General features: G+C 41.1%; 1 protein-coding gene across 4 annotated transcripts in view; it reads left to right on the top strand.

Annotated features, from left to right (window-relative positions):
- Positions 1 to 435: 435 nt before the first annotated feature.
- DAW1 (dynein assembly factor with WD repeats 1) overlaps positions 436 to 21,283 on the top strand; it is a 31,367-nt gene continuing 10,519 nt past the window's right edge. For 3 of the 4 annotated variants that reach the window (XR_009564518.1, XM_030882612.2, XM_030882797.2), the window contains exons 1-10: positions 459 to 549; positions 5,208 to 5,280; positions 7,055 to 7,199; positions 8,566 to 8,624; positions 10,942 to 11,064; positions 11,691 to 11,790; positions 15,602 to 15,709; positions 17,230 to 17,336; positions 18,246 to 18,348; positions 19,147 to 19,261. Coding sequence is in view for 3 of the 4 variants with exons in the window: in XM_030882612.2 (XP_030738472.2) it covers positions 468 to 549; positions 5,208 to 5,280; positions 7,055 to 7,199; positions 8,566 to 8,624; positions 10,942 to 11,064; positions 11,691 to 11,790; positions 15,602 to 15,709; positions 17,230 to 17,336; positions 18,246 to 18,348; positions 19,147 to 19,261 (1,015 nt within the window). In the remaining variant the exon portion in view is untranslated. Of the gene's footprint in view, positions 550 to 5,207; positions 5,281 to 7,054; positions 7,200 to 8,565; positions 8,625 to 10,941; positions 11,065 to 11,690; positions 11,791 to 15,601; positions 15,710 to 17,229; positions 17,337 to 18,245; positions 18,349 to 19,146; positions 19,262 to 21,283 lie in introns of all 4 variants that reach the window. The other variant, XM_030882457.2, reaches the window with a different exon arrangement.

The following is a 21,283-nucleotide window of genomic DNA, read 5'->3' as shown; positions in this document are numbered from 1 at the left end:
GAGAACAGTAACCGAGCGCGGGATATTTCTCCCACCCTTCAGTATTGGAAACCCAATGGGTTAAAGTGCGTGTGGCCCAGACTGTAGCTGAGGCCCTTGGTCCTCGGCCGCGCCTCGCCCCTTGTGAGGTCTCCCTTACTGAAGACACGAGTGGCCCTCGTCCCACCCACCCCAGACACCAAAGGGTGTAGATTCCGGTGGCCGCGGCGCGGGCAGGAGCGCACTCCTTGAGCGGCTCCCGGAACCCGGCGCCCGCCCTCGGGAACCCCGAGGCAGATGTAGGTGGGGGGGAGGGCAGGGCGCGCTCTGCGCCCGAGCATATCCCGGACCCCCTCCCCCCCGCCAGCCCCGGGACGCCTGAGCTTCAGGATGCACCCCAAGATCTTGGGCTCTAGGCCCCGAGTCCCGGGAGCTTTCTGCGGCGCGCGCGCATGCGCGCCGGCGCCTTCCGCTGTTTGGCCGTTTCCATGACGACCAAGTCAGTCGGCTGGTGGTTCCCCGGCGGGAGAATGAAGCTCAAGGGCCTCCTGCTCCGGTATTACCCGCCAGGTACAGGCCGGTCCCCGCTCTGCCCTCTTGTGAGAACCTGCACTAGGAGGGTCTGGGGCAGAGGAGGGTGCGGGAACCCGAGAGGTGGGGTCCAGAACGAGTGATCCCTGTGGGACGGGAAGCCTGGTGCTTCCTAACTTGGGCCCCTCACTGCTTCGGATGCTGGACTCTGTTCCTCAAAAGTTTTAAAAAGACTCTTTCAGTTTTTTTTTTTTGTTTGTTTGTTTGTTTGTTTTTTTGCGGTACTTGGGCCTCTCACCGGCGTGGCCTCTCCCATTGCGGAGCACAGGCTCCGGACGCGCAGGCCCAGCGGCCATGGCTCACGGGCCCAGCCACTCCGCGGCTCACGGGCCCAGCCGCTCCGAGGTATGTGGGTTCCTCCCGGACGGGGGCACGAACCCGCGTCCCCTGCTTTGGCAGGCGGACTCTCAACCACTGCGCCACCCGGGAAGCCCTCAGGAAGTCTTTAAACTTTTAAATTGCTGAGTCATAATGCTTTCTGGTTACTTAGGAATGAAGTGAACGGGGAGGGATAGGAGGTGATTAGTGGTGGAATATTGGTTTCTGGAAGGGAAGACACCGACAAGGACCACATTGATTTCTTTTTTTTTTTTTTTCTCTGCGGTACGCGGGCCTCTCACCGCCGTGGTCTCTCCCGTTGCGGAGCACAGGCTCCGGACGCGCAGGCCCAGCGGCCATGGTTCACGGGCCCAGCCGCTCCGCGGCATGTGGGATCCTCTCGGACCAGGGCACGAACCCGTGTCCCCCGCATTGGCAGGCGGACTCTCAACCACTGCGCCACCAGGGAAACCCTCAGGAAGTCTTTAAACTTTTAAATTGCTGAGTCATAATGCTTTCTGGTTACTTAGGAGTGAAGTGAACGGGGAGGGATAGGAGGTGATTAGTGATGTGGTGGAATATTGGTTTCTGGAAGGGAAGACACCGACAAGGACCACATTGATTTTTATTTTAAACGCACCAGAATGACTAAGTCAAGGTGTGTTGAGTATAAAAAGAAAAATGCATACTTAATAAGCATATTACCTTAGTGACTGAATTCCAGACTGTACGTATCAATCAATCAGCACATTTACTCAAGGTCTACTCTGTACACACTTTGTGCTCCTTGTCATGGGACTTTGCGGTACGCGGGCCTCTCACTGTTGTGGCCTCTCCCGTTGCGGAGCACCAGGCTCCAGACGCGCAGGCTCAGGGGCCATGGCTCACGGGCCCAGCCGCTCCGCGGCATGTGGGATCATTCCCGGACCGGGGCACGAACCCGCGTCCTTTGCTTCGGCAAGTGAACTCTCAACCACTGCGCCACCAGGGAAGCCCCTAAATACAGTGTTTTGACAGTTTCCTGTTCTCTCTTGATCCGAAATGCTGCTGGAATCATGTCTATTACGTCAAATTATAGTCTGTTGCAGTGATTCTCAAAGTGTAAGGGGACTCTTGGGGCCCTCAGATCCTTTCATTGGGGGTCTCAATGTCAAATCTCTTTTTGTAATAACACTAAGATATCATTTTCTATTTTTCACGGTGTAGATATTTGCCCTAGTGGTGCAAAAGCAATGGCAGGTGAAACTGCTGGTGCCTGACTACAAATCAAGCAGTGGCACCGAACTCTAACAATGGCCATTGTATTCCTCACTGACACACTTGCAATAGGAGAAACAGACACACAAACACCCCGAAGCCCTTAGTTTTACTTAAGAATGTCCTTGGTGAAGCAATAACACTTATTAACGTAGTGAAATACTGACATGTGGGTACGTGTTTTCTGGGTGATGAAGTAGAAAGTTCTCCTGAGGTGCTTCTGCTGCAAAGTGATGTACGATCCTTATCTTGAGGAATGTGCTTGTGCACGTGTTTGAGCTGCAAGATGAACTAGCCATTTTTTTCATGGAACACCGTTTTTACGTGAAAGACAGAAATAAACATGGTTTTCAGACTTGTATGTATGGCAGACATTTTCTTGAAAATGAACAAAGTGAGTCTGAAATTTTCAAGCAAAACTGTCAATATTTCTTGCCAGTGATAAAATTTGAGCTTTCAGAGCGAGAATTAGAACACCAGGAAATTTGTATCTAAATCATAAGCTTAACAGCTTACCAACAGTAAAAGAGTTTTCTGATGATAGATATTGGTATTAACCAGTGTGATGTTTTGGATATTGTATGATGAAATATGCGCACATTTAGAACTCAGTAAACTAACATGTTTCAAATATCTGACGCATGATGTTGTAAACCACACGTGGTAAAAGAAATTGGAAGTGTGAGATAGACCAATGGGTTTTAATGTAAGCGGCTCTGAAGAGTTCATTGATGTGGTTGCAGACTCGGAATTGCAACCAGTCTTTATAAAAACTACCATTGGTTGAGTTTTAAAGTAGTATCGAAGAAGAATATCCAAAATTGCACAAAAAACTGATTAAAATATTCCTCCATTTTCCAACTACGTATCTGTGTATGACCCAGATTTTTTCTTATATTATATCTAAAACAACCTATAGCAACAGCTTAAATGCAGAAGCAGAGATGAGAATCCAGCCGTCTTTAGTTAAGCTAGATATTAAAGAGATCTGCAAAAGTGTAAAACAATGCTACTTTTCTTACATTTTTTTGGGTGAGGGGAGTAAGTTATTTCAATAAAATATGCTATTTATATTAACATGCTATGAATTTATTATTGCTATTTTACAACAATTTAGTAAATATGTTTTTAAAATTTCAATTCTAATGTGGAAAGTATTAGAAAACCCCCAATTCCCAATAATTAAAAACGTGTAAATTAGTCCTGAGGCCAAAACATTTCAAGTCCGCTGGTCCATATCCATAGAGGTGGTATGATAGAGGCTCTGTTCACATTTTTTTCAGTCTGTTATCTCTCTGTTGTTCAGCTTGAATATATTCTGTTGATTAGCCTTCAAGTTCACTGATTCTCTGCTTTGTCATCTCTGCTCTACTACTGAGCCTATTCAGCATGTTTTCCATTTTGGTTACTGTATTTTTCATAATACCATAATTCCCATTTGATTTATTTCAATAACTTCTATTTATTTTCTGAGATTTTTAATTTATTTGTTTCAAGTGAATCTGTAAACGACTGCTGAAGCATTTTTTTTTTTTTTTTTTTTTTCTGGCCGTGCCGTGTGGCTTGTGGGATCTTAGTTCCCTGACCAGGGATTGAACCCGCGCCCGCTGCATTGGCAGTGTGGAGTCTTAACCACTGGAAAGCCAGGGAAGCCCCTGAAGCATTTTTATGATACCTCCTTTGAAATCCTTGTCATTAGTTCCAGTATCTGATTCATCTCCATATTGGCATTTATTGATTGTCTTTCTCTGGTTCTTATTGTGAAGAGTGACTTTTTTTTTTTTTTTTTTTTTTGCGGTACGCGGGCCTCTCACTGTTGTGGCCTCTCCCGTTGTGGAGCACAGGCTCCGGACGCGCAGGCTCAGCGGCCATGGCTCACGGGCCCAGCCGCTCCGCGGCATGTGGGATCTTCCCGGACCGGGGCACGAACCCGCGTCCCCTGCATCGGCAGGCGGACTCTCAACCACTGCGCCACCAGGGAAGCCCTGAGTGACTGTTTATTGTATCCTGGAGACTCTTGATCCCACCTACATCTATTTTGGCATGCCGTCACCATGTTTAGGTTTAGTACATAGGTTCTGGTCTGCTTCTGTGGGCTTTAATTACAGTGATACTTTAGTTTTCTGAGCTTTTGCCATGTTATTCTGGTCTAATTTGTTTTTCTGGTGTAAGACTCCTGCTTTGCTTTGTCTTAGCAAGACTCCTGCTCAGTCTTCTCTGGTGCCACCTGCAGGGGCAGAAGGTATGTCCCCAGTGTGCCTGTTCTCACTGTGTGACCTTCGGGGGGTGGAGGACAAGCCCCTGGGCCTGGTTGTGCCACTGGTTGAAAGGCAGGGAGACGCTGCTTTGGTGCTTTGCTGTGGAATGGGGTCTGGGAGGTCCTGGGACTTCGCTGATGCTGCTGTAGGCAGATCAGATGGCCCCCTCAGACAGCAGCTGAGGAGCAGGGATATGTGAAGGTCTGTGGCTTTGCTGCTCCAGCTGTTGCAGGCAGATGAGATTGCACTGGGGCCGAGCTTTGCAGTGGGGACTGGGACAGCCCAGGGCTTCCACTGGTGGGTGGGACTGCCTGCAGGGGCCCCCGTGGTGGAGCAGTTCAGGGTTCCTCATCAGTACTTTGTCTGACTTCTCTTTTCCTTGTCCGTTGGCCACAGAAAGCAAGCTTTTTTGTTGTTTTTTGATGTTTTGATATCTGTGCTTTTCGGTGGTTTCGGGCTGCCAGTCCTTTTGGTCCCCACTGTTGGGATACATGTGAAATGAAAAGAAAACCCAGGGAACTCACCGTGTTGTCATTCCTCAAATCCTGAGGCCCCTATCCATCCACCTTTTTCTATCCAACTTTCAATTATTTTAGCATTGCCTGCTGAATTCAAGTGTATTTAGAGGACAGACCAAGGAAAAGTGGGTCTACACCATCTTGTTTTGAAATCAGACATCACTGCATATGTTTTATGTAGAAAAATGGAAAAACAAAAATGAAAAAATTATGTCAAAGTAGGTTAACTTTTGGCATAGGCTGTGATCATAAGTGTTTTATAACTTAATATTTGTTTATTTCTTAGGAATTATGTTGGAATATGAAGAAAGTGAACAACTAAAGACCAAATCCATAGATCTGCTCGATCTCCATACCAGGTAACTTAGCTATATAATGCAATATGTATTTCATATCCAAAATTGTGATGGGGAGACCCTGACATAGGATGGTGTGAGGATGAGCTGCGTAAGCTACAGACAATGCATTACTAATTAAATTGTTCCGGGGTTTATTATTTCCTGTTTGTTTTGTTGAATTTTATTTGAATGTCTTGCTGAATGAGGAGGAAGTAGAAAAAGGATCATCAATCTTTCTTCTTCTTCTTCCCAAACCAACCATATTTAAAAAGAAAAAAAATAAACCTTTTAGTTTGGAAATCTGTTTTGATTCATAACATTTGTTGGAAACCTTTCCAAGAGGCATTATTGTCTTTTTAATTCTTATGTAAGTATAACTGTTTTGACAACTGAGTTTTTCAAAGTCATCATTGTGAAACATCTCTGATTCATTTCCATTCCAAATATTCACTTTTATTCTGAAAGACTGTGTTTCTTGAGAGCTGGGACCGTACCTGACACTCCCAGGACTCAACCTATGGTAGGTAATAAATGTTAGTTGAATGAATGGTCTCCTAGCTCAGTGCCTTGCACAAAACTGGAGCTCAGCCTGTGTTTATTTGTGAACAGAAGGAGGATGCTTATCAGATTTCACATTTCTGGGAAGCAGATGCTGAAACAGAAGTAGGTGGGTACAAGGTTACTGGGAAGTGACACCTGGGACAGATCAGAGGATGAGGCACGTCTGGGCAGGAGGAGACATCAACCTTGATGATGATGCAGGTTTGACAAGAGTCTCTCCAGCCCGTGGGGGAGCTCGGAACAAAGCTTACGGGTTTGAGGACCCCCTTACGGGGCAGAAGTGGCCAGGCTCTTGTGCGGCCCCCTTGCCTAGCCAGCGGCCAAGGGCTGTGGGTAAGAGCAAGCCGTGGGCTCAGACACTAACATGGATCCTGAAGAAGCTGCAGCTGGAGGCTGTCAGCCAACCACCACCTCCCTCACGGCAGCTGGGCCCCGAGTCCTTTCTCGATACGCATTTGTGACATGTTTTGCAAAATGACCCTATTTTGGATGTTTTGTGGTATACAGACGTTAATATTTGTCTTGAATTAATATTATTCTGGACTAGCAAAATTTACCATGATTGCTGTAGATTATTTGAATACTGGGGAAAACTTGAACCTGTACTTTTCACACCAGTTCTCTTTCAGGGACATAATGTTATAGCCCATAAGAAATCCAATAATAATAATAATAGTAATTCTTTGAATGTTTGTTTTTGGTTAGGTACTTTCTCTTTCCCTAAAAATATTGCAAACCTAACCTTTCTGAGCCTCAGTTTCTTCATCACTAAAATAGTTGTGAAAACTATTAAATTAGAGGATTGTTATAGGATTAAATGACAGAACATATGTAAGGTGCAAAGTATAGGAGGAGTGGGCACATTTAATATATGTTCATTTAAAAGAAAAAAGAAACAGGAAAAAAATAAATAAAAAGAGCTCTTGTTCAGAAGCAGTATGCACTTGGCCTTCTTAGGTAAGCAATGAGAATCTTTGTACACCTTCCTCAGGAGAAATCTCAGTTAATGGAAAGGCATTGGAGAGAACCCAAGCAGCTTTCATCTGTGACACAGTGCTCTTCAGTGATTTCTGTGTTTTTTTTTTCCCCCAGAAATCTCTTGGTAAAAATGATGGTGTTGTTGACATTTTATAAATCTTATGCGTCATAAAGCTATATAATCCTTTATGTAATAAATGTATATGCAATTTTTGACAAAGACAAAAATAACTTTTTTGTTCTTGGTGAATTTCAGTACAGATGTCAATGCCTTAGTACAAGAGATACAGAAAGCAGAACCTCTAATCACAGCTTCACGAGCAAACCAGGTCAAACTTTTAATACAGAGGTTACAAAATAAACTCGGACAGTACAGCAACCACAAATTCTATCTTTTTAAGGTAATGTCTGTTTTAAAGATACTAAGTAGAACTTCAATGAATTAATTGGTGTTCTATTAATCTGAGGTAAAGTACAAATCGTGTTTTCTCTTTTCCTCAGTTCCTCACATATTTTTGCTAAGTCTTAATAAATGTTCGTTGAATGAATGAATGAAATTCAAAAATTTACTTCTTAACAGGTTCAATAAAGATTTGTACTAGTAACTTTAACTTTTATTTATAATGATAAATCTAAAGGATAATCTAAGTTATTGAATAATTAAATTTTTTTCCAGTTAGAGTAATATTAAGACATGTTTCATGGTGGATCAATATTTCAAATTTTCTGCTTCCATGTGAACTAAACTATATTTTAGCAAATTATTTATTGACATGGATTGCATAATTTAATTCAATGAAAATATGCTTATTTTCCTGTAGTATTTTGGTGACTAAATTAAAACAAATGTAGTCATTTATTCAAGAACAGCTTTTATTTTTTTCTTTATTATTTAACAAAAGTTAATGATTTATTCTAGAACTGCTTTATATTACACTGATTTTATTTGTTATGACTTAAGTAGACTTATTATTAAATACTCAGCTTATTTTGTCTGATGCAAAATATTCAAGCAATCTGTATTCATCTGTTCCATTCACGAGAGGATGGTTATTCTTGTAATAGTTCTTTGTCCAGTAGGTGGCACTATTAAACTTCAAATATGAGCTCTATAACGCATGACCTTGTAATTTATCCACCAAAGGGAACATTTTTGATAGTGAAAGAGGACACTATTAATAGTTACACTCTGGCAGTACACATAACTGGGACCGTCCCAGTCTAGCCAATCACTCTGTCCATAAACAGACGATCCAATTTAAGTATATTCATTCAATAAATATTAAGCGTCCCCTATGTGCTAGACAGTGTAGGGATGGAAAGATAAATAACACAACGTATCCTGACTCTGAAGGAGCTTTAAGATTCAAAAAGTAATGATACATTGTAAATCTGTGTTTGAAACGTATTTAGTTTATTTCCTATATACACTGTTTATGCATATATACAAAGCCATGTGCAATATGTGAAGGAAAATATAAATTAGTGCTATTCGGTATTTTATAGCCATAATCTATCTAAAGGTAAATTGATGGAAAACACAGATCCTATTATGTTTCTGTAATTAGTTGTAACCACCAAATGTGTTAGTAGTCTTAATAATAGAAGGTCCAATGTAGTTTTCTCATTTGTTCAGATATTTGATATTGTCCATTTATTATGTATAATTAAGACACATTTGAGTGTCTTCATTGGTTTGCAGTTAAAATGAATGAACTGAAAAATTTTGTTTGAGTTTAAAATAAGTGGTGTTTTCTTTCATTGAAGGTTCTCAGAGCACATATACTGCCATTGACTAACGTTGCACTTAATAAATCAGGCTCATGGTAAGGTTCTCTGTTTATTTAAAACAGTTTATTAGACTTTATTTTTTAGAGCAGTTTTAGGTTCACAGCAAAACTGAGCAGAAGGTACAGAGGTTTCCTATAAAGCGTCTGCCTTGTGCCCCTGCACACAGCTTCCCTCACCATCAGCGTCCCCCACCAAACCTGCATCTGTTACAGTTGTAGCCGATATTGATAGCGACACATCATTATCACGAAAAGTTCATAGTTTACATTAGGGTTGACTCTTGGTTTTGTACATTCTGCAGGTTGGCAAATGTATAATGACATATACCCACTGTTGTGGGATCACACAGAGCAGTTTCACTGCCCTAAAATCCTCTGTGCTCTGGTTCTTTATTTCTATGTGTAAGTCTCTGTCTATTTCTGTTCTTTATTTCTAATTTTTAATAATCACGGGATAAAAGTTTTAAAATAAAAGTATACATGTAAGGAATACAACAGGATGATTTGATATACATATACATAGTGAAATGATAACTACAGTCAAGTTAATTAACATCTCCATAGTTACCATCTTTTGTGTGTGTGGTGAGGGCACCTGACATCTATTCTTTCAGCATATTTCCGGCATTCAATACAGTATTGTTAACTGTAGTCATCATGCCTGTACGTTAGATCTCTAGGCTTATTCATTCTGTGTAACTGCAACTTTGTACCCTTTGACCAATGTCTTCCCATTTCTCCTCCCCAGTCCCTGGTAACTGCTGTTCTACTCTCTGCTTCTGTGAGTTCAACTTTGTTGTTGTTTAGATTGCACATATAAGTGAGATCATATGGTATTTGTCCTTCTGTGTCTGGCTTATTTCACTTAGCATCATGTCATTCAGGTTCATCCATGCAGTAGCAAATGGCAGGATGTCCTTCTTTCTCATGGCCGAATGATATTTCATTGTAAACATATATATGCACCATATTTTCTTCACCTATTCATCCTTTGACAGATATTCAGGTTATTTCCATATCTCGGCTATAGTGAACAATGCTGCAGTGAACATAGGAGTGCAGGTATCGCTGTGAGATCCTGATTTTGTTTCCTTTGGATATATACCCAGAAATGAGATTGCTGGATCATATGGTAGTTCTATTTTTATTTTTTTTTTGGTAACTACCATCCTCTGTTGCATAATGACCATACCAATTTACATTCCCCAAGAAGCTAGGAGGAAAATGCCTAGAAGAGAACCACAGATATACTGCCTTGTCAGCCTTGCTGTTTAGCTGGGTGTGGATCAGAATTTGTTTCACCTTTTATCATAACCAGTTGTCATTAAGACTGGCTTTTCAATTTTGTGCTTTTTGTTCTGTGCTTGGGAAATATTTTTCCTAATGGAGTATTTAAGGAATAACTAAGATACTCTTAATTTAAGCTATTAGAGGTCAATATATTGATACTAACGATTCCTATAGTAGAATAGTCACGTTAAAGGATTGTTAAATATTAAACAAATATTTATTGAACACTTAGTGTGTCAGTCATGTTCCAGGGCCTAGGGATGATGGTGGTAAACCAGGCGGGTAGAAGAACTAGCATGTATGAAAGAAACAATACAGTTCTTCAGAGACTAGTGGGAAGGGGAATATGGCTGATCAGGGTGTGCTCTCAGGAGAAGTTGAGGTCCCAGGTGTAGCCAGGACTGCTGGCCTTGCGGACCACAAGCAAAGTTTGAATTTTCCTCTAGATCACTGGGAAGCCATCTGAGGAAGGTTAAACAAAATAAATCCAATTTTGGTGAGGGAAATAGATTTGTAAGGGACATGTGTGAGTCAAGCCCTATTAGAAGGTGGTTTTATTTGTTTGGGCAAGAGATGGAGACAGTGGAGCTGGTGAGAAGGGATGTACTAGGGATGTATTCTGAGACTGGGCTAATAGAATTTACTGATAGATTGTGTGTGGGATGTGAGGGAAAGAGAGGCATCAAAGGTGATGCTAAGACTTTATGGTCTGACCAACGGGAAGAATGATGTTATTTGTTGAGATATATTAGAGTTTCAGAAAATGTTACTGATTATTAACATTATTTAATGATATAACTATTTATATTGTAAGAATGATTATTGGAAGGATTACTCTTTATTTTATTTAGTAACTAGTAACTCCTTTTTGGGTTTGGGTTAAAATTGGAAAGTTTCCAGGTCAAAGGTTAGATATTGCTCCCAATTTGTTTGTTCTGCCTTCACAACTTCCATTGTAAAAAGCAAGGTAAATGGGGTTATAATTTTGCAGGCAAAAACAATGAGGTCTTTATTAACACATTGCTAGTTTCACCTTGTGGTGTATTTATATTGCTTGTGTTAGCTTTATCACAGGAAGCTATGATCGGACATGCAAACTCTGGGACACTGCCTCTGGAGAGGAACTTCACACCCTGGAGGGTCACAGGAATGTGGTTTATGCCGTAGCATTCAACAATCCTTATGGGTAAAAAGACATTCACTTGTTCAGTTATTCCTTATTAATCCATCCATTCTTTTATTCATGTCTCCCTCTATCTATTGGGGAAGGAAAAGAGGAAGACAAAGAACTAAAAGTTATTGAGTGCCTGACATGTGCTTTGAAAACCTCTTAAATACCTTCTTCAGTGCTTAAAGGAGCTTTGGGATAGGTATTGCTGGTTTCATATAACGTATATAAAGTTCAGATACCCTTCCCAGGTTCACACAGTAGTAAAGAGGTGAGTAAGGGTTCAAGCTTTTGCAGGGCTGACTCTCTGCCCTTGGGAGCTCTCTGACAGCAAGTTCCTGCTGATGTTTATAGCACTGGGCTGAACATGTAAACTGATACTATTCAAAAATTAGAACTCTAGTTTGTTATAGAGTTCACTGAAATAGATATAAGATTGCTTGTTGTTTCATTTTATTTTTAAAAAATTTTTATTTTATATTGGAGTATAGTTGATTTACTGGATAGGTTATTATTTTAAAAGTGAAATAAACTTCTGAGTAAATAGAGATCCATGTATTAATATCTCTTCTCTTAATTCAGTATATCAAATACTGTGGTTGAATTTGTTTTCAAATTCCATATATATTCTTTTTAAATCTTAGTGACAGAATTGCCACTGGATCCTTTGATAAGACTTGTAAACTATGGAGTGTAGAAACCGGAAACTGTTACCATACCTTTAGGGGTCATACAGCAGAAATAGTGAGTATATTTATTTTATTATATTTTTATGTTGTCATCCTTTTTGTTTTTGTTTTGTTTTACTTTCCTCTTTTTTCAGTAGAACTTATTTTTTAGAGCAGTTTTAGGTTGACAGGAAAATTGAGTAAAAAGTACAAAGATTTCTCACCTTTCCCCTCCGCGGCATGCTCCATTAGTAGCATCCCCATCAGGGTGGTACATATATTACAACTGATGAACTTACACTGGCACATCACATCATTGTTATTTCTTTTTAGAATTCCATTGTAAAAGCAGTGGCTATACCTTTATAATTAATTTTGAAGCCTATCTGATATTTTCAGTTTCTATGTATCATGTATGGTGGTATTGATATAATTTATAAACTAGTCTTAATATCTTGCCCATGCTGTAAAAGACCCATATCCTGCTTTGACTAAGTAGGCAAACGATGGGATAAGTATATGAACACAATATCCAACCTGACCTTTCCTCTTTCACTGACTTGTCTTTAGAGGACTGACGTGATGAGGGTTGACGAAGTTCTTAAAGTAGCTTTTAAAACAACTTTTTTATATCATGTAAGATATCTAAGCTGATTGTTTTCTGGATATAATTAGAACTCAAATTTGCATAAATAGTTTGATACTCAAAATGGCTTTCACTATTGGGAAGCCCTTGTCCTTGGCCAATTCTGTGTTACATTTTATAACAATTAGTGAGATCATTGGCACCCTATGGAACAAGTGATAGCTTTTAAAAATAAACAGTCTACTTATTTTAGGAATAAAAATTTATTTATATTCATCCTTCAAATTCATTGTATGTTCATCCAACAAGAGCTCACGCTATGTTCAAGGTACTTTGCTAAACACTGGGGATACTGCAGTTAGAAATTGTAGCTGACCCTTTAGTGGCACTCAACATGCCTGAAGCACCGTCCTAAGCCCTTTACATATATTAGCTTAGTTGTTTCTCATAACAACCGTAAGGGGTAGCTATTTCCCCATTTTACAGTTAAGGATGCTGAGGCATAGAGCGCTTAAGTAATTTGTCCAGGGTCATAAGAAAGACAGAATCCTCATTCTCCTAGTGTGGCCATGTTTTCATACTCCCTTGGAATTTTGAAAAGGTTTCTTTATTTATAGTTCCTAGGAAGACATTTCGTATTTTTCGTAGTCAACAACATCAATCCAATGAATGTTTACTAAGCATTGACTGTGTGAAGCCCTGGCCTATGTGTGTGGGGTACCAAACAGAATCAGATGTAGTTCTTGGTCCCCCAGGGATTTTGCAGTCTTGTAGAGGGAGTAGAGGTGTCCATGGATAAGCTTAAAGATGTGTTGTAGGTGGGCTAGAAGTTGGCGGGGAGTTCAGTGAGGGCACAGAGGGAGTGGCCAAGCCTCCGTGGCCAGGACTGGTATTCAGGAAAGACTCTGCAGAGAGGTGGCAGGTGCGTTCCAGGCAGAGGGAGCTGCAGCAGCAAACGCCCAGAGGAGGTGTGTAATCGTGGTTTGTGCTTAGAACTCAAGTGGCTCTGAGCGTCCAGGGCAGCGCTTCCCAGCCTTCCGCGCACAGAAGGTGCTCATACGGAGATGCACACGCTGGGAAGAGCCGCTCCCACAGTTAGAGGTGACTGGCGGGGATCTCTGGTGCTGCCCAGCTGTCTGGGCTAAATGTGCCAGTGCCTGGCACACCTGTAACCCTGCAAAGCCACATCCCAGCCTTTGTGTGATTGAAGTGAGGGAGGCAGGGGAGGCCTTCTTGTAGATTTCTAAAGGGTCTTAAATGCTATGCTAAGGAATGGGGACTTCATCCTGGAGATATTGCCATGCTGTTGAGACTTTTCAGCTGGGAAGGGGCATGCATGGTCAGCTTTGCATTTTGGGAAGATCATTCTTTTGCCATTGTGAAGGAGAAATGGGCAGCGGATAATATCAGAAATATGGGCCAGTGGGGATCTTGTAGCCACCCAAGCAAAGATGACAAAGCTCTGTTGTGAGGCTGGTGAGGCGAATGTGAGAGAGGTCAGGGGTGGAAGGAGGAGGACTGGGTCACCAAGTAGACACGAGGCATGAAGCAAACAAAGTGTTTAGGGTGGTTCCCTGATTTCAGACTCAGGCAGCTGGCAGCGCCATTCACCAAGTCTGTACATAAGAGAGAAGCAGGATTCTTTGTGTGATTTGCATGTCTTAGACAGAGTGATTAAGGTCTCCCTGTGTGATGGCCAAACAGAGGCATCCATTTGGCAGTTGGCTCTTTGGGGCCAAACCGAGCAGTGAGATCTGGGCAAAAGACGTGGATGTGTGAGTCACCGGCATCTGGGTGGCAGTAGAAACCACCGAACAATTGAAATTTCCCAAAGGGAAAGGTAGACTGTAGGGAGAAAACTGGTGGGATCTTGGGAAGATGGAGAAGAGAAAAATTTAAAAGATACAATAAAGGAGACAAGAAGTTAGAGAAGAAAAGCAGAGCACTATCAAAGCAGTCAAGAAGGAAGAACATATCGAGAACCTCAGGCATGTTAAGTGAGATGATCAAGACCAACAAGCCTCTCAACTGGACATTGAGTTCCAGTAGAGTTGAAGAGTGGAAGATGGGCAGTGAGTGATGGTAGGCTATTTTTCCAAGGAATTTGGTTGTAAAGGGAAATAAAGGTAGTTAAAAAATGGATATGTTGAGTCAAGGGAGGATTTGTTTTCATGTGGGAAGAGCTCAAGCATACTTATAGGCCACTGGAAAGGATCTCGCTCCTTCTAGAGGGAAGGAAAAGTTGGTGGGCTCATCTCTCCTAGGTGTACAGGGAACATAGTGTCTTAAAATGGCAAAGTGATCCCTCTGAATCTGAGACTGGAGGAAAGGAAAGTGAGGGCCAGGGGAGGAAGTTCTCAACTGATAGGTAAGTTTTTTCAGGGAAGTATTAGGAGGCCAGGTTATCTGCTGAGGAGGAATGAGGATGGGAGTGGAAGCAAAAATGGGGAATGGGAGAATATATTGAATCCGAGGCGTGTTAGACAAAATAGGGAAAGCTACTGAGGCCACAGCTGAGGACAGAAGACATGAATGAACATCACTAGTATCTGCTATACTGTTTTCTTCAACTGCCTTGGTTGAGGGTAGTGCAGGCAAATGAGAGATAAAATCCCAGATTGATACAAGTTTTTAGGAGTTATATGAAGAGTGCAGGTGAAAAGACAGGGACTTGGAGTTTTGGGATGCTGGCAGGAGTGATGCTTCCAGGTGTCATTTGAATGGGGGATAATGGGCCAGGAGAAAAGAGAGGGGTTTACATGAAATGGAAGGTATCCTATGGGGAGGTTGGAGGGGAGGCTTGGTAAGGAAGAGAGAAAGTAGAAGTATTGGGAAATTGTAACTAGAGACTGGTGTATTGGTAGTGAATCTTCTAGAAAAGGTGACATCAAGGTAAGGGTGTTGCCGTGGGAGTGATCCCTGGTTGGGCAACTAAGGTCCCACATGCCCCGCGTCGTGGCCGAAAAAAAAAAAGATGGGAGCCAGATAGCATGAATCTCCAAGGAGCTGGGCTTTGCTTTTGTTCTTGTTCTCCTATGGTCTGGAAGTGACTAAGGGGAGCCAGTGCCTCTCCAAGCCTGAGCTGCGTGATGTGGGAGAACAGCAGCCTCTTCTCAAGAGGAGAATGCGTCAGGATCTACCTGCAGATAAATGGCTACTCGTATCTGGTATTTTGCTGCATATCTGTACAAAGAATTAGGCTGAATCTGCTGAGAGAGTCACGTCTCCAAGCTTTTCTATATTAGAATTAACAATTTAAAACTCTATCTTTCTAACATCTCTCTCGTTTCATGTAATTCAGGTGTGTTTATCGTTTAATCCTCAAAGCACATTGGTGGCTACTGGAAGTATGGACACAACGGCCAAACTGTGGGACATTCAGAATGGAGAGGAAGTGTTCACTCTCACAGTATGTTACTAATGTTAATAACATCAAGAGTTTTACATTTTCATTAGCTATTCCTTTGGGTAAGCCTTTTACTTGTGGGGTTTTTTTTAATAAATAAATTAATTAATTTTTATTTTTGGCTGTGTTGGGTCTTCGTTGCTGCGCACGGGCTTTCTCTAGTTGTGGCGAGCGGTGGCTACTCTTCGTTGCGGTGCACGGGCTTCTCATTGCAGTGGCTTCTTTTGTTGCAGAGCACGGGTTCTAGGCGCACGGGCTTCAGTAGTTGTGGCACGCGGGCTTCTGTAGCTGTGGCGCACGGGCTTAGTTGCTCCGCAGCATGTGGGATCTTCCCAGACCAGGGATCAAACCCGTGTCCCCTGCATTGGCAGGCGGATTCTTAACCACTGCGCCACCAGGGAAGTCCCTTGTGTTTGTGTTTATTTGTATATTTATTACCAAATGAACTCTAAGTTAGAAGGTGTTTTTGAGCGATTGGTTTTCAGACTGCAGTAGAAGAGTGTTTCAGCTGGTTTGCTGACTATTCCCAAAGACTTAAATGGACGTGCTGGGGAAGCCCAGATGGGCTTTGTATTTTGACTAACTTCAGTCTGTAAGCCGTACCAACTATTGCTTAAAACCTATGGTCACCTACCTGGCTAAAAGCAAAGGAGATGGAGGCTGGGGCCTTTGGGAAGAGGCAGAAGTGGAGGAACCTGCCAGAAGATTTCTTAAAGAAACTCCCTTCTTTTCTAACCTCCAGCCTTAGAAGCCTCTGGTATTACAAAGTCTGAAGTATAAGGGGCAAGGGGCAGGAAGTGACAAGGCCAAAGGGCACTGCCCGCAGAGTGGATGCTGGTGGTGTGGTTCGGCAGGGGCCCCTGTCTGTCGCCACCACATGTCCGTCCAGAACCATCCTATGACTGCTACCCTCCACTTCTTCCCGCCTCAGCGAAAACTACCAAGCAAAAAAGTGTGATGCTCTGTGGCAATCAGTGGGGACAATTGGATGGGAAATCACATTATTTTATTCTTTCAGATTATAAATGGGTTTAAAAAATAGGATCCGCTTTCTAGGAGAACTTTTCCTAGAAGTTCTCCTTCTAGAAAAAGTTAAAATGGACTAGAAAAAAAGAGGAAAATCAGTGTTTTTAACTAACACCAAGAGTTTTTCTTTCTTAAATCAGAGAGCCTCGTTTTATTCATGCAAGTATACTTTTCCTGATCTTCGTACTCATCACTTCTGTGGGTCACGCTTCTTCACTGCCTCTTCTTTCAGATAAATGCCTGAGAGCGTTGGAAGGTGCGTGTCCTGCTCTACACGTGTCCTTTATTAAAATTAAATGGAGCTGAACATTAAAATTCTGAGCACATAAACGTATTTCAGCTTGTTTGCAGTCTCTCCCTCTCCAGCCAGCCACTGATCTCTCTTCTCCCTATAGAGCTTTGCCTTTTTTAGCATTTTCTTTTAGACTATTATGTTATACATTTGTAGAAATCGTTTCATCTACAGGTATGCATGATGATATCTGGTCTTTTTCTAGGGACACTCAGCTGAAATCATCTCTTTGTCCTTTAACACTTCAGGAAACAGAATCATCACGGGGTCTTTCGATCATACAGTTACAGTGTGGGATGCTGATACTGGAAGGTATTCTTGATTTTTAAGAATTTTTTTTAACCTGCATCAGAAGATTAAGAAGATAGTCTTTGTTATTTATCAGCTTAATGTTAAATCTATTCTTTACCTTGGATTCCATAGGAATAGGGACACATTGAAAGCAAATTAATTCATTCTTTAATGATTTTTCTGATCCACTAAAAATATATGCTTCCTTGGAATTCTGAGGAAATAATGCCAAACAGTAACATAAAAGGAGAATGTTAACAATAGCCTGGTTACACAGCTATTATTTATTCCATGTACTATGTAATCAGATTTCAATGGCTTGTCATTATGGTAGGCATGGGTATCATGAATAAATAAAATCATGGCTAATGACCCAGATTTAATTTTGTCCAAGAACTTCAACTTCCTTCCTAATTATTTTTGGTTCTAGTTGCTAAGAAGTTAACTAAATTAGCCTACTTTTGTTGGAAAACTCCACTCTTGGACTTGTCTGCGTTTTGATAGAGGGACCAATTATCAGGGGTACCGATCAACATGGTTGCAACAAGAAATGAGAGGGAAGGAAGGGTTCTCAGACGACTGATGGGTAGTTTCTGAACAACCAAGGGGTCCTCCTATCTGGTGTAAAAATAGTTCTAGAACTTCAGATTACCTTTATTATTTTTTATCCATGCCTTTCTGAAGTGTTGTCTTAAGTAATGTTGTTATCTTGGGTTGTTAAAAGTTTAAGTATATTTTTTGCTGAAATTAAATTAGTAGCCTAGTTGACTCTTTTTGGAGCTACAGTTAAGCCATCTTTGATTGGTCATCATAGATATTATTTTGTGAAAAGTAAAATTCAGACTCTTACACCAATGGCTTGAGATCATTCTTTGTACACATTCTTGACTGAGGAATCTTTTGCCAGTCTGAACCATTTCCATTTTGTAGGAAGGTGTACACCTTAATCGGGCATTGTGCTGAGATCAGCAGTGCCTTATTCAACTGGGATTGCTCTCTGATATTAACTGGCTCTATGGACAGAACCTGCATGGTGAGCTCAAGAAATACCTTTGCTCTGTAATTCTTATGTCTGTACTTTATACAGTGTCAGGTATTCATTGCAACATTAACAAATTTTAAAGGTGCTATAAAATTAAGACATTAATTTATCAACAATTGGTAATTTTTAAATTTCAAGTTTCTGATCCTCCAAGTTTGAAGAAATTATGATGTAAAATAGTTTTAGTTGATTTAAATGTGTTGAAAGATCTTATTATTTTAAAAGGCGTGTTATTTTTGTTTAATGCCCCTCTATTCCTTTATTAAAGTTCGATTAGAGTGAACTTCACGAAGTCTCAACACAATGCCTCCCTGCCTTTACGTTTCTGTTGCTAAGAGCTTATGTTCTAGAATTATTATTAGATATATAGGTTATACACCAAATGTATTATAATCTTAATGTGCTTTTCATTTTCTAGTATTGTAGTTTTAGATCAAGCTCTTTACCATTTGGTGCCCTTTGCATGAAAAGAGGATGCTTCCATTCCAATCAGAGAAGCATGCACTTGGAGATTTTTTTCCTCATGTAGTGGCAGATTTGTCTACCCGTTCTAAATGTCTGTCCTTGGTCTTCTCTGTGTCCAAAGTGTGCCTTGTTAGATGGTTGGCTGTGGTCTCCGGTCATGAATCAAGGTAAAATGAACAAACATGTGAAAACTATACACATGATTTCGGCACAGTTAATTTAGCCAGCCATAAACATGTCGTGAAGACTACTTCTGGCCACCTTTGCACTTTAGATAGGAAGTCATAGTCTTTGTCATCTTCTTCTTTTTTAAAAAAATTTCAGCTGTGGGATGCTACAGATGGAAAATGTGTGGCAACATTGACAGGCCATGGTGATGAAATACTAGACAGCTGTTTTGATTACACTGGAAAGCTTATTGCGACGGCTTCGGCTGATGGTAGGTAATCTGTCGGTACATTTAATTTATGGAGAGATTTATGTTTTGTTCGATAAACACGTGTGATTCTACACTGTAGGTCATCTCCCTGGTGACCAGCTATGATAGAAACTACATGTGCCTCATCTCTATGATGTACGTCAGTACACTAGGTCTCTATCATATTCTTGATAATCACATGTGATGCTATAGAATGTCTGCATCACCTCCTTGACAGCCACATATGATGTTAAACTAGATCTTCATCTCCTTGATAACTATATATATTGGTGTATCTTGGGTCATCTCCCCCTAACGACCATGCATTATGCTACACTATGTTGTTCTCATCAGCTTGACTGCCACTAATGGTTCTATAATAAATCTGCATTGTCTCCTTTGTAACATGCACTGCTCTAACACGTCTAGTGAATCATCATGATGAACATATATAATGAGCTATACATCACTTTCCTGAATGTCACTTAGGATTCTACACCATGTCTGTCTGATCTTATTGGTAACCACGGTCTGATGCTACACTGTGTCTCATTGTCTACTTGACAGCACTGTATAGTTGTATACTTTGCATCATTTTCTTGACAATAACAAATGAAGTTATGCTATATCTACATCCCTTTAAAGTAAATATGTATGTTGTTATGCTATTGTTTATCGCACTGATGACACTATATGATGCCATAGTATGTCTGTGTTGTCACCTTTACAACCACATATGATGCAGTGCTATATATGCAAAGTCTGTTTGGCAGGCACATGTGATGCTATATTATGACTGCATTATCTCTTTTTTTTTTAACATCTTTATTGGAGTATAATTTCTTTACAATGGTGTGTTAGTTTCTGCTTTATAACAAAGTGAATCAGCTATATATACACATATCCCCATATCTCTTCCCTCTTGCATCTCCCTCCCACCCTCCCTATCCCATCCCTCTAGGAGGTCACAAAGCACAGAGCTGATCTCCCTGTGCTATGCGGCTGCTTCCCACTAGCTATCTATTTTACATTTGATAGTGTATATATATCCATGCCACTCTGTCACTTTGTCCCAGCTTACCCTTCCCCCTCCCCGTCTCCTCAAGTCCATTCTCTGCATCTGTGTCTTTATTCCTGTCCTGCCCCTAGGCTCTTCAGAACCTTTTTTTTTTTTTAGATTCCATATATATGTGTTAGCATACGGTATTTGCTTTTCTTTTTCTGACTTACTTCACTCTGTATGACAGACTCTAGGTGCGTTATCTCTTTAATAACTATGTATGATATTTAAAATAAGATTTTTCTCTGATAATCCCGTATTATGAATGTCTGTGTGCATGTAATCTCCTTGAAAACTAAAGGTGATGCTATACCATGTCTATGTCATTTCCTTCACAAGCATGTGGAGTGCTACCCTATTCTGCATTATCTCCTAGACAACTGTGTGTGATGATATAGCTTGTTTCATATCCATGATGGCCATGTATGGTGCTGCAGTATATCTGTGTCACCTGCTGATAACCACATATGTTGTTACACTCTGTATGTGCCACCTCCCTGTAGTCCACAGATGACTATACACTATGTCTCCATTATCTGCTTGCTGGGATGTATTATTGTACAATGTTACACTATGTCTTTTCATCTTCTTGAGAACCACACATCATGCTATACTATGGCTGCATTATCTCTTTGATATCCTCACACAGTGCACACTGTGTCTACATCAACATTCCGACTACCACGTACGATCTTGCATTACATCTGGATCATCTTATCAATGGTCATGTGTCATGCGACACTATGTCTATCTCCTTGATTCTAAACTATGTCCATGTCATCTTCTCATCAACAATGTAAGACACTATGCTGTGTCTAGGTCATCTCCCTGATGAACACATACGATACTACACTCTATCTTCATCATCTTTCTGATGACCACATTTGATCCTAGACTTTGCGCCATCTCCCTCATGACCATGCTTGACGCCAGCCTATGTCTACATCATCTCTGTGATAACCACACATGACACTATGTCTGTG

The sequence above is a fragment of the Globicephala melas genome, chromosome 7 (genome assembly GCF_963455315.2).
Source record: "Globicephala melas chromosome 7, mGloMel1.2, whole genome shotgun sequence".
NCBI lineage: Eukaryota > Metazoa > Chordata > Mammalia > Artiodactyla > Delphinidae > Globicephala > Globicephala melas.
This window is presented reverse-complemented; position numbering and strand designations above follow the sequence as displayed.